General features: G+C 55.6%; 6 protein-coding genes across 6 annotated transcripts; 2 read left to right on the top strand and 4 right to left on the bottom strand.

The window, feature by feature from the left end:
- Positions 1-1,163: 1,163 nt before the first annotated feature.
- Positions 1,164-2,027, bottom strand: C7974DRAFT_394719 (uncharacterized protein). The gene has a single exon (XM_046141918.1). The coding sequence runs from the start codon at positions 1,632-1,634 to the stop codon at positions 1,227-1,229; it is 408 nt and encodes a 135-aa protein (XP_045997334.1). The 5' UTR covers positions 1,635-2,027; the 3' UTR covers positions 1,164-1,226.
- Positions 2,028-2,373: 346 nt separating this feature from the next.
- On the bottom strand, positions 2,374-3,737 carry C7974DRAFT_424587 (uncharacterized protein; the record flags this gene model as incomplete). The annotated part of the gene is made up of 2 exons (XM_046144435.1): positions 2,374-2,775; positions 2,844-3,737. 2 exons carry the CDS (start codon positions 3,735-3,737, stop codon positions 2,407-2,409), a joined length of 1,263 nt encoding a protein of 420 aa, XP_045997333.1. The 3' UTR covers positions 2,374-2,406.
- A 349-nt stretch (positions 3,738-4,086) lies between these two features.
- Positions 4,087-6,174, top strand: C7974DRAFT_424586 (uncharacterized protein). Its single transcript, XM_046144434.1, has 3 exons — positions 4,087-4,122; positions 4,214-5,222; positions 5,276-6,174. The coding sequence occupies exons 2-3, from the start codon at positions 4,227-4,229 to the stop codon at positions 5,996-5,998; spliced, it is 1,719 nt and encodes a 572-aa protein (XP_045997332.1). The 5' UTR covers positions 4,087-4,122; positions 4,214-4,226; the 3' UTR covers positions 5,999-6,174.
- Positions 6,175-6,470: 296 nt separating this feature from the next.
- C7974DRAFT_376388 (uncharacterized protein) lies at positions 6,471-7,620 on the bottom strand (the record flags this gene model as incomplete). The annotated part of the gene is made up of 2 exons (XM_046140276.1): positions 6,471-7,550; positions 7,600-7,620. The coding sequence occupies 2 exons, from the start codon at positions 7,618-7,620 to the stop codon at positions 6,471-6,473; spliced, it is 1,101 nt and encodes a 366-aa protein (XP_045997331.1).
- A 768-nt stretch (positions 7,621-8,388) lies between these two features.
- On the top strand, positions 8,389-9,552 carry C7974DRAFT_413349 (uncharacterized protein; the record flags this gene model as incomplete). Its single annotated transcript, XM_046143726.1, has 1 exon — positions 8,389-9,552. The coding sequence occupies one exon, from the start codon at positions 8,389-8,391 to the stop codon at positions 9,550-9,552; it is 1,164 nt and encodes a 387-aa protein (XP_045997330.1).
- Positions 9,553-10,114: 562 nt separating this feature from the next.
- C7974DRAFT_413348 (uncharacterized protein) lies at positions 10,115-12,249 on the bottom strand (the record flags this gene model as incomplete). Its single annotated transcript, XM_046143725.1, has 4 exons — positions 10,115-10,972; positions 11,019-11,413; positions 11,461-11,541; positions 11,601-12,249. The coding sequence occupies 4 exons, from the start codon at positions 12,247-12,249 to the stop codon at positions 10,115-10,117; spliced, it is 1,983 nt and encodes a 660-aa protein (XP_045997329.1).
- Between the last annotated feature and the right edge of the window lie 235 nt (positions 12,250-12,484).

The following is a 12,484-nucleotide window of genomic DNA, read 5'->3' as shown; positions in this document are numbered from 1 at the left end:
AACAGCAGCAGCAACAACCCAAGCTGCGCTGCGGGAAGCTGCGATGTCGTCCCGCTGCAGTATGCATCTGGTCGCGTACAGGGCCAACGGCCTGATCCCCTCAGCAAGCCTCGTGGCTCGTTCCATTCGAGATCCGCGGCGGCCAAGCGTGTATAGCACAGGTGATGTGCGGGGCCACGCCTTGACCCGTCGATGTTACCTACGAGGGCACATGATGTACTGTACTGCTGTGATTGGGGGGGGGGGGGGGGGGGGGGGGGGGGGGAAGGGTTCTCGTGTTCTCCACCAGCGAGCGATGCTTTTCAAGGGTGTTCTGGAGGCACTAGACTTCGTTATATACACCGCGATATCAAGCCCGCAAACATTGGCGTAAAGGAGTACTGTCTTTTTTATCCTCTTCATGTTCTGGTCTTCCTGGCTTTGGTCAAATGATCATTCGAAACGGCCACATGGATATCCAGGCCCGCCAGCACGGAAGCAGAACGCCTCACCTGGCGCCAGAGCGCGAGATGAAAGCGCACAAGTCCCCGGTCGCCGCGTAGTCCGCAGCCAGGGACTTGGCGTGGAGTAGAGACGAGACTGGGATCGAGGAGCAGCATGGATCCGAGGACGATGACGAATCTGAGCGCAAACATAGAGTTGAGACTATATAGAAGCTTCCGCTCCAGCAACCACTTCTGTCTAAATAACATGACTGTATGACTTGACTTTTTTCGTCTTGTGATGTCTCATGGAGAGTGTGTGCCCCGAGAACCGGCCAGACGCTCGACGGGCGGGGACCATAGTGTCTGTGTGGCCCAAGCCCACGGAGTCCGCTGCCAATATTGCTGTTCATGTAGATGGCGGAGACGCCCACGCAGACAACGCGTTTCTCCTCGAAGACAGCAAGCCTCACGGCTGTTCTGGTTATGTGATACCCAAGACTTTTGTCTTTTGAGTATCCGGCTGGTAAACAAAGCGGTGGCTTAGTACCTGTTCTTCGTGCACGATACCGTCATCACTGGCCACAGACGAGACTTGTAGAACAAGAAGACGTGCTCACGGGAACCAAATAGCACAAGTGTGCTGGCCCTTGGCAAAATCGAATAAAATACATTGTCGTTAAATTGGTGTGTATTTGCAAAGCAAGGTATGTACCGCCCCCCCCCCCCCCCCCCCCAGGCGCCGTAGAAATCGCATTTAGCACCATCAAATCCAACCACAACGTTCCCTCTGACATCCCGCGCCTACAACAAGCCCGCCAGGAACCCAATTCCGGCGCCGAGGCTGATGACAACCCAGCCCGCGCCCACGGCGCCCGATGCCAGCTCCCGTCTGCCAGCGGAGCCGCTCATGCTCATGCCGGCCATTGCGGTGCCGGTGGCGGTCGTCATGCTCATGCCGCTCATGCCCTTGGACATGGTCATGACCTGGCCGTTGGACATGGTCATCACCTGGCCCGCGCTCATGCCGCTCATGCCGGCGCCCATCGAGGTCGCGCTCGCGGTGGGTGAGTTGTCCCACATCATGGTCACGACGGCGCCCGACGCGGAGGGGGTCGCCGACGGCGCAGAGGTCATGCGGCTCATGCCGGACTGGGCGAGCGCGAGGGGCGCGGCGGCCAGGGCGACGACAGTGAAGATTGTGGCGTGCATGGTGTCGGTGTTCGAAGTGTGGTGGTATCCGAGTTATTGATTAGAGATTGTGGTAGTTCGTAAGGCGTAAGGAGTGTGGTGAGTCCGGCTCGAGAATGTAGTGGCGCTGCCTGGGGTATCGAAGGTGAGTGATGGGAGGGCAGTCGCGAAGGCGGCCGCGCTGCACTTAAATGCGGCCCACCGCGCCGTGACACGCAGTGCGCGGCCTCGTGACTGTCAAGTCGCAGAGCGTGTCTCGCCAAGGGGCCGGGAACCCGGAGTTCCACTGCGGGCAGGAGGAAACATGGGTGGTTCAGCCACTGTCGGGCGTGCTGGCATCGGGCGGTGCAGGTGTGGGAACCGCAGGTGCAGCAAACATTGCGGAGGCCTTGTTCGATGATTGTTGCGAGACCGTTTCGTCGGTGGTTTCAGCAGGGATGGAGAAGGTGGGTGGCGCTAGGTTGCGAGGGGGAAGGCGCGGGCGGGCGAAACATCGGCGTTGGTGCTTGTTCGCACCTCAGGCTTCAACCCTCTCTTCTCTACACCTCGGATTCATGCTGCGCCATCATGCACATGCAGCAGGTATGCAATTATCACTGAAACTATATGTATAGGGTGAAAATGAGTATGTTGGAAACGCCGGCGAGGCAAGGTGAGGCTTCTTACATTGTTCGAGGCAAAATCAGAGCCGCGTACTTTTTCATTGTTTGTCCATCTGCGAGATTTCTACCAGACAGCTCCAAAGCATCTCCTTCTCTCTTCGAAAATCAGCGCGTCCTAGTATCTCACACTCCTACTCGATACCCTCCAAAAAGGTAAGCAGCTCATCGGACGCCCAAACGAGTTGCGTTCGCTGTCGCTCGATACACGCCATGTGTTGAGGGCTCTCGTTCCACCTCGCCGCCCCTGGATGTTCCTTCGCAAACAAAACCCGCTGTTCGAACGCCCACCTGAGGTTCTCCGCCCAGCCGGTGATGTCCCATGGCCTGGGTAGCTCGATCTGGTCGAGGTGGCGGAACGGGGGTGTGCGCCGCGGGCCTCCGAAGCCGTACGCGCTGTAAGGGTCCGAATCGCCAGCGAAGTCTTCCGCTCGGATTGCCCGGGTAAGAGTCGATAGGGTGGGCGACACCGTCACACCAGGCGGTGGCGGTACGTACTCGGGCTGGTTTGGAGTGAATATCTTGCTTTTCGGGCGCGCGCTCTGTTGCGGCTTCCCACAACTATACTTACCAGCGCTCGTACATATGCTGTGCCGGTTCCAGTGCTCTCCTCCGACTCGCTTCTGAATCCTGGGCTGGCACTCTCTGCAATTCTCCTCTCACTAACCCTCGCAGCTCTGCGTTTGACTACCCCGCCTAGTCCTGGTGACAGATTTCTTGATCTTGTTACCTTATCCGTCTTTCTTCTCACTGCGCTGCTTATTCTCCTTAACTTCTTCAATTCACCAAACACCTCAATACTCTGCTGGGGCTGTGTTGGTCTTGGTAAGGGCGGCGGGGCCTTCCTGTCCTCCCAACGACTGAACACTGCTCGATCGGTGTTCGCCTCTCTCACCTGTTTTGGACCTCCAAGCAGTTCTAGCAGCTCTTCGTAATCGTTTGGGTATCTCCAGCCATCTTCGTCGTTCTGCACGCAGTATTGCACCATCCTTGTCAGATCCAGTGCGTCGTCGCCTTCTGGCATCGTCCTAACGCTTTCAGCAAGCTTTCTGAAAGACACGGTCCCCGCTGGTCCGCCTGGAAATGTTCGAAGAACGCCCACGTCGAGTCTGCTCCCATCCCACGACGCTTTACGGCTCTCATGCCAATTATTGTGTTTCTTTACGGTCCATTGAGCGTAGCCTGCTTTCTCCATTGTCTTGTACATGGCTTCCCCACAGCAATTGATACTCCACTCGGCCTCAAGATCGCGATGGGCGTTGATGATGGCGTGGATGGCCTTCCGTGAGCCGCCGTTTGATATCATCCGGTAGATGACGTCGGCGCAGTTGATGCAGTTTGGGAAAAAAGCGAGGATCTCGGCGACAGTCATGTTTGCCTGCTTGGGGAACGGTATCGTGTTTGGAGGTGCGGTCTCGTGAAAGCTGGCCCTAACAAGGTACGCTTTGCGCTTTGGGTCTGCCATGTTGCTCCGAAGGCCAGTTGAAGGAGAAGGTATGAGGCTGTTGCACTGGCGAAGCCTTGTGTTTGCACGCGCCGGACTGAAAGTTGGCTTTCACTTTATTGCAAAGTTTGCTGTGACCGCGGATTCTGAGGGAATTTCCGGGTCCAGTCTGGCTGCTACGGCTTGTTTGGGCGTTAATAACAACAGTCCCATTTTGCGCCCGTGCGCAAGCTGCTCCTCCGCCTCCACCTCTTATTCTTGCTCTACCTTGGTCCACTCTCGCCTTCCCTCAAGATCTTCGCATCACGCTTTATACAGCCTTTTGAGTTACGCAAACGCTACTTCTTGGATCTTGGAGCGAATTGCTTTTTGCAGGCACGTCAATAGCTTTCACGCTCTCTTGCAGGTAGGACTACACCTTTCACACTGCCTTGTCTCACCGAGAAGCCACTCGGTGAGCCTGCTTCTTTCACATTCACATACTGATGAGTTGAGAGTTGCTCGTGCAAGATGGCAGTTATTGCGAAGAACAATGCTTTTGGAGCAGGAAGCCCCAGCTGGAACCTCTCCTTCCCCGATGGCAACTTGACTGCCGCCGAGATCCTCGCGTACCTTCCACACTGGCTGAAGTCAGTGGACGTGATTCTCAGGCTCGTCAACCACGGCGGAAGGTCTGTGACCATTACGCATTTCCTTAACACGTATAGAACTATGCCCACCGATGACTATCAGCCAAACTCGACCACGGTCATGATGCACTACGCCATGCGCCGTACTGGCAAGTCAGGATGGACAATCAGCTCACGCCACAAGTTCGACGTCGATCGTGAGTACGCTGAGGATAGCCTGTACGTCGGTGACTTCAGGCCGCCGCGTCTCACTCACCCAAAGATTGCTTCGTACAAGCAGAAGGCCAAGAAGGAAGACCTGGCACGCAACAGCGAAGCTGATCCCATTCCATTCAAGGATCTTGCTATTCATGTCAAGAAGCACCCTTCTGGCTATGATGCACTGGATCTCACCCGTTGTGTTAAGTATGCGGTCAAGAACCCTACAGAGGAATGGTTCTTTCCTACCGACTTCAAAAAGCTAGTGAAGCACATTGGCGGCCCGCGTCCCGTCACTCACTCTCACCTTGATAGGCAACTCTTTGCCCGTTACGACTACCTCTACACCGCTCACGACCCGTCACGGCTCGCAAACAAGCGCAAGGCCGCCGATCCCACTAGTGACAGTGAAGGTGACAGTGACGATGGCTCCGAGCCTTCTCCCAAGCGCATAAAGTACAGTAGGACCAGGAAGTCCGCTTCCAACACCACAGCCACCGCCAAAAAGGTCGCACGCCAAACAAAAGGTACCGCAATGACAGAAACCACTCCTCGCGAGACTAGCGGGCGCGGCCTCGGCCAGATGGACGGCAGCCACGATCGTCTTGACGGAAAGCGCAGGAGCAGCCGCCAAGTCAAGAAGGTGCCTGTATACAACGAGAAGGATGATGATGCCTCGGTACAGATCAAACTTGCCTTTCACTGCGTGCAGGGTGCTAATACACCAAACAGGACGTCGACGCCGGCGATGCTGATTATGCCACGCCTCGCAGGGTGCGCAAGTCCGCCCGCGTCCTCAAGGAAGAAGAGAGTGACTTCGAGGCCAAAGATGAGCTCGAGAGTGAAGACGAGCTGGTGCCCCAGCACAATGCCGTCGCCGACCGTGATTTTGGCACTCCCACAGCTGCGAGGGGCAGACGTGTCGCCGGTCACAAAGCCCGCCAGATCATCAACGAGCAATCATCAGCAGCTCTTATGGAACAGTTCAACACCTTAGCCGCGTCTGCCAAACCTGCTCACAGAACTTTCGACGACCCTAGCCCAGAGATGATGGCCGTAGCTCGCGATTACGCATCTCGCACACCTGTTCACATTCCAGCTCCCGTTCTGTCCGGAGACCGCATGGTCATTGACGACTTCACTGTATTTCTATATGCGCAGGAGGGCTGCCGCAACGCCGACGAGCTCTGGGCTTCCGCGCTGTCGACGTACCGCTTTGGAGGACCGCGTCGCCACGCCCCGTTCCGCGAGCTATACCGCCTTACCGAGCCGTATCCGTGGGACACGAGTGATTGGGCAGAGAACATCCGCTGGGCCAAGGAGCAGTACAAGCTGTTTGGCAGCAAGACCTGGACGGAGTATGATGACCACCTCGACACCATTACTGATCTGAGGAGGAGTCTGATGTGGGTCAGCGAGGAGAGCCTTATCATGGGCTTGCAGGGTATACTTTGATGGGGTATGTCTATTTTGAACAGTGGTTTTTGGGATCCGGGAAGGTCCTTGAGACATCGATGAACGCGAAACGCGCAGCGCAAACGACGCTTTAGCATACAGGATGCCGACAATGTTCTTCGCAAACACTGTCAGGTAATGCAATGTATGCTACACTTTAGCAAATTTTAAGCATGAATATCGCTTCTATCTTTTCATGATGTGGTGATCACTGATTTACTCTATGGAACGTCGGCTAAGCGAGTCCCTAGTCACGTCACTGCACATTCCAATATGACAAGCAGTATTCTACATTGTCTACGTGCTCAACTGTATCCAACAGTCGAGAGTATCAAACATCGGATGATCGTACAGCAAAAAACCTATACAATATCATACAATCCTCTGCGACTTTACATGGACTCACGCGACATACAAACCTATACAATGTTCAAACTCATACGACACCGACAGGAGTATAACGTCCAGAGGATTACATCAGTCGAGGCCCTTCATCAGCCACAGCCCCATCAACACGGAGCCCACCCAGCCCACCACTTCCTACCCGTATTTCCCCCAGCTCCAGGCCCACACATGCCCTGGTCAAGCCCATGACCCGGCGAGGCGCATGGCCCGGCAAGTAGTTCAGCTTGTTCTGGGAGCGCAGCAACTCCAGCTTCGCCTCCAGGTGGCTGAACCCCGTCCGCTGCCCGACTTCGCTCGCGAACGCTGCGCCCTCGCGCGTCGTCGTGTACCACTCCGGGAACGGGCCGTAGCGGATTTTGGCCGCGCGCCGTCGGGTCCGGGCAGCGGGGGCGGGCGCAGGTGGTGGTGGTGGTGGTGCGGGTGCGGGTGCTGGCGCTGGGACAGGCGCGGGGACAGGCACAGGCGCAGGCACAGGAACAGGCGCAGGTGCGGGTGCGGGTGCGGGCGCGGGCGCCAGTTGACTGGGTCCAGCCGCAGACCTCAGTGTCCGGCGTCGCGAGGCCGCGGGCGCGGAGCGTACAGAGGTGGTCTCTCTGTACTCACCGTCGGCGTCGTCGTCGTCGTCGTCGGAAACAACTTCCCCGGGAGCGTCCTCGTCGGCGCCCTCGCCCTCTTCGGCGCCCTCCTCAATCTCCTCGTGCACCAGCTTCCGCCTCTTCGGCTGAAGCCGAGAGGGTCCAGCCTGAGTGCGAGGCTGCTTCCTAGCCTGCGGCCGCTTCGATGCACGTGCAGAAGCAGGAGCGGGAGCAGACACCGGAGCACTCAGCCTCGGGCCCACTGTCTTCATGCCTGGTGGCCTCGGGCCTACGGTCTTTGTCCCCACTGGCCTCGTAGGAGCGGGACCAGCACTCACACTCGAAGGCAGGGTCTTTCTTGGAGGCGGGGCCTTACTCGCACTCCTATCTGGCCTCGGAGCTGCGGGCCTCGCGCTCTGGCTCCCTCCCGCCCTGACGACCTTGTCGTACTTCTGCGTGGGAACCACGCGGGAGCCGTCAGGGTTCAGTTCTATGATGGGCTTGCCATCCGCGCCTTTCTTGTGGATGCAGGGACGGCCTCGGCCTCGCTTCACTGGTGGAGCGTCGGGGGGCTTTGTGGTGTTAGTGGTTGAAGGCAGGGGGGGGAAGGGTCTTGCTCACTGTTGCGCCGGGGGCAGACATGGTGGTAATATGTGAGAGTTATGTGTGGTATATTGTTCGTGGAATAGCACCAAGTGCTTCGCTTTATCACATGGTTTGGAGAAATATTCGAGGAGACAGGAGCTCTTAATGCGCACTTACTTTGCTCTGCAACTAACCTCTAAAGATCTTGCGATGCTTTGAGCCCTTATCTTTGGTTCGCATCGTGGGGTCCACGAGGTTGATTTCCGGTACCATAGTATACTGTGCTGTGATTGACTATCAAATCCGAGAAGACGGGTACGCGTAAGCAAGAAGGGTCCTCAGACCAGGATTCAGCAGACTGGTGCTAACTACAGAATGGTTCAGAATTCAGGGTCTCTCTAGCATCTGAGCAGCCACGCCATCCAGTGAGCGCTTTCTTCCGGGCAAGACGACGACGAACTGAGCTGAATTTGGGGCTTCATTTCAAACAACTCTGAGGCAACTATCGTTCACGTGTAGGACCGTGTGCTGTGTGTGACTGCAGCTGATCGATTATATGAACAGAAATGACTACGTTATTAGTGAATAGATAAGGAAATATTGACTCCTGTGGGCAGGAGCTCTGCACTGCTCATGCCACAATCGTCCCCGTCTGACTAAGCGTTTCACTCATCACCGTGATGGAAGCACACTCACTTCACTTGCAGCCCGGCTCACGAGCTCGAAACACATCTCTATCTCACATAAAGCTATACGCTCCTCTCAAATACGACAAACATACTGAACAACCGCTTTTTGGCACATCCTTCAGAACTGGCCAGCAAGATGAGCGACACGCAGTACGCGACGAGACCGTTACCGCAAAGCAACTCAGTGCCGCCAGGACTATCATCTGACGTCCATACTACGCCTATCGATGTCAAATCCGGATTGAACAGCAGTAAAGAAACCGCGTCGTCTGTATCCTCACAAGCTGCTAGCTCCGGTCCGCGCGCGAAGAAGAAGATACGTCCAATTGAGAACATTGCAGCTGAGGTAGCACCCCATATGACACCCGCTGCTCTCGATATATTCATGAAAAACGTCGGACTGGCTCGCCAAAATATCCTGCTGGCGTTTCCTGGGCTGCAGGGACATAAGTGGGCAGCTACTGGCCAGCAGCATGGTCAACCAGCGCAGGCTCCCACTTCAGCTCAGCCAGCGCAAGTTTCCACTCCAGCTCAGAACAACGAACGCCAAAAGCAGTTCTCGTCGTCCTGTTCAGAGTCTCAGCATCCGTCACAACATCGAGAAGACCGGCCTACGTTGCCTTCAAGTCATGCAGCGCCCTCACTGCCACCGACACTACAACAAACGCCCAAGCAGTTACTAGAGAATTCGAGCATCAAGTCTGCTTATCCGCAGCTACAAAAGTCAATCACATCAGGTTTCATCAACACAACAGAGCAGTTTACCCCCAAGCCTCGCCAACCAGAGGTCCGCCAGCCGCTGGCCAAAATCGCGTCCTTGCCGCCCGTACAAGTCCCACAGAACCACCGCCGTACCACGCCGCATCCTGCACCTCAAATCCCCACCGCAGCCCTCTCATACGCCGAGGCCCGACGTCGTAACGAGATAGCGGAGCAGGCCCGCCTCGAGCGGGAGCGCAAAAATGAGGCGGAACAACGCGCGAAGGAGCGAGAAGAGCTGCTCAAGGACCCCAGCGCCATATACCACAGCTACATACAGGTGCTGGAGTTCGTTCCTCTCCGCTACGGCCAACAGCGCAACCCGTACCTTGACAGCCTTCTCGCAAATCAGCCGCTTCCTCATGCGGAGTGGTCGAGTGATCGCGGGCTTGCTGTTCGGTATGCGAAGAAACACTGGGAGAGCTATCTAACGGTAGAGGATCAAGACTTCGCGGCTAAGAGAGCGAAGGCGGAGAAGAGGAAGAACCAGGAAGAGCGCGAAGGGGTGGATGGCCATGCTGCTAAGAGACGCAGGGTTTGACGCTCAGGCTGGGAGGTGGCTATGGTGTTTTCTTTGCAACGCTTCTTGGAATACATTGCTTTTGAATTGCATCTGGGCGTATTTGGGGAGGGTCCTGCAATGATTGGATCTCATGTGAGTGTTACTCTTGGTAAAATCGCAGGAGACTCTCTCGTTGATGCGAGTGCGAGAGGTAGATAGCGACATAATTGAAGTCTTACAGAAACAAGCTGTGTTTGCGACTTGGATTCATAGCTCTAGTCACAGCCGTGAAGAAGCTATCAGGCATTTGGTATTTTCAATCGTACATTTTTTCCAAGTCATCTGGCCTATCTAAAGAGTTGAGAGGTATTGAAAGAAGTACAAACTTTTGACCTTACCGCATCGTTGCGACACGTGCTTCCGTCAATGATTACCTCTTTCCTTACACATGTCTCTCTTTCCTGGTGCAGCAATTGCTGCTCTTCATTATCGTACTCACTCCTCGCCAAAAGCGCTGTTCTCCTCCATTACTTCTTACCCTTGTAGCATGAGGGTCAGTCGTGTGATTTCGAGCAGTGCTCAGGAACCATTCAGTCTCACTTCACTCGCGGGTCTCAGCGTTCAATTCGTACGAATCGTTGACAGCCGTGAAGCCAGCTGGGCCGCCACGATCGCGGGACGAAGGCTTTGGTCCAGTCAACGGAGTTGGAGTAGCCGGGCAATCATCATCAGGAAGCTCCTCCTCGGACTCGTCGTCGTCGTCAATGTGCATCATGATGTTAGATAGGTCAGGTGGAGCAGGGTGCTGGGGGGTTTTGCCGTTGACCAGGTCTTCCGCAAGCAGATGTACGTTAGACATGGTGTATGGAGCGTTGTGCGCCATGCAGTACTTGACACACTCTGCAAAGATGCCGGCATTGTCAGCAGCGGGGTGCTGCCTCAGCCCGGCTCCCAAAGCGCGAACAAAGTAGTCGATAGGTTCGTCGTTGTCGACGCGAATCATGTCTGTTGCTTCGGCATCCGGGGCTATCGAAAGCATGGGGCGATTGTCAGCCTCCCAGGTATCACCGAAATGCTTCTTGCCATTCTTGATAGCTGTCGTACACTTCACTGAACAAGTGTTGCGCAAGTACGGGGGTACGACTTCGCGATGTTCGTTGAGTGCCTGAACAATAGAAGCTGGGCCCCAGCCGCGTGCATACAAACGGAGCGACACGATGGGCCTCGAAAGCGAGTTGAAGAAGTAGACGATGACTTCAGTGTCCGTTAGAGGGACCAGTGGGAGTAGGACGTTGATTGGCGGAACAATCTTATTGAGATTGTGAATTTCACGCTTGCTGATCGACGTGACTGTCCTCTTGTATGATTCGGGGGGTCCGATCCGACCCGGAGTGTACGGAGTCCTGGGAGTATTCGGAAACGAAATCCCTGAAGCCGACGTAGGCGCTGTTGGTACAGCCTGCAAAGATTAGTCAAGTCGCGCGCTGGAATGATATTCTACTTACTGAGAGCATTGGTGTCGGGAGACCGACGCCAGACGCGTTTCCGTTCGTTGCTCCGGGAATCTTGACCTCGAGCTTCTTGCGGATCCTCGGACGCTTGGGAGTGTCGACACCTCCAGGTACAACTACGTTAGCGAGGGGTCGCTTTGCTGATGCTTTATTCATGGCATCGGTGTCAGTCTGTGCGAGGGGCGAGGTTGATAGGTTAGCATTGAGCGGAGCCGTACCGTCTGCAGCAAAATTCGTGTGCTCTCCAGCACCGGCGTTCGTGGCTACTGATGTCCGAAATTGGAAGCTGTTTTCCAGCTGGGAGATACGAGCTTCCAGCATGCTCACGACTGAGAACAGGTGCTGGTTGTACGCATGTAGCTGCGTGATCGCGCCCTGCTGTCTGTCGGCTGTGCTTGTTAGTAGTTGATGCGCGCACCAGAAGAGAAACACCAACAGCTTGCCTGGAGATACTGGACCTGGTTCTGTTGGTTCTGGTGGTCAGCAAATGGGATTGTCACAGTTGGAGGAAACTGATCTGCTCAATGTTAGCTTGAACTGTGACTGCAGTTGAGCAGAAGTTGGGACGAAACGTACCCATCATTCCTGGGAAAGCGGTCATGTCGACTCCCTCGCTCACGCCCATCGCGTTGTTGTCAGGAAGATTGAACAAGTCCATCTTTCCTGCGCGCACGATTGCTCGTGTATGCGTGCGTGGGGGCAAGCGGGTAAATGGAAGCTGTGTCGAACGCGTGATGCGGTTGTCGGTCAACAAATGGTTTTGCGGGCGTGTTTTGGTGAACGCGACTGTTTGTTTTGCTGGTGGCGCCAAGACCGAAACAGATTGAGATGGAAGCCGGAATAATTGAGCACCTAAGCGACCACTCGTGGGGCGGACCCTTCCATGCCATTCTTTCTGTGGCGGCAGCTCACGAACAGTGGCTGATGCGGGTCGGGTAGCAGTGGTATCCCTTGGATAGGTAGCTTCCTTCTGTGTGTCTATTGAAGCAAGCTGCTTGTGTGCATCGAGCTGCTTGTGTGCATCGAGCTGCTTGTGTGCATCGTGGTGACCCTCTGACGACGTGCGGTGCGATGACAGTGTTTCTAGGGAGCATTCATCGTCTTCCTCTTTCTTACAACGAGGAGAAGCGCTGGCGAACAGTGCTGCTATCGTCCCCTCAACCTTCGCGGGTATGGCTGAGAGCGACTCCTCGCTGGGTTCCTTTTTGATACTGGGCCCTGGCATCGTGTCGTTAGACATCCGACAGTGGACAGCGGTGGAGAACGTTAGAGAGCAGACTTTTCTCTGGCAAAGTTTTCTGAGTGCGCAGCCGTCTGTGCACATCGCCACGGTGACATCGCGTCGCGCGGTGAAGTGAATATGTGGGCCACCTGCGCAGGCTGCCATGTAACGTCACATGCGCGCAAACAGCCTCATGAACAGCACATGCGAACGACCAAAGCGCAAAAGTCCGCTCGAC

Source organism: Boeremia exigua (assembly GCF_020726555.1).
Source record: "Boeremia exigua strain MPI-SDFR-AT-0100 chromosome Unknown C7974scaffold_6, whole genome shotgun sequence".
Lineage (NCBI taxonomy): Eukaryota > Fungi > Ascomycota > Dothideomycetes > Pleosporales > Didymellaceae > Boeremia > Boeremia exigua.
Note: the sequence above shows the minus strand (reverse complement) of the source record. Positions and strands in the feature narration are given on the sequence as shown.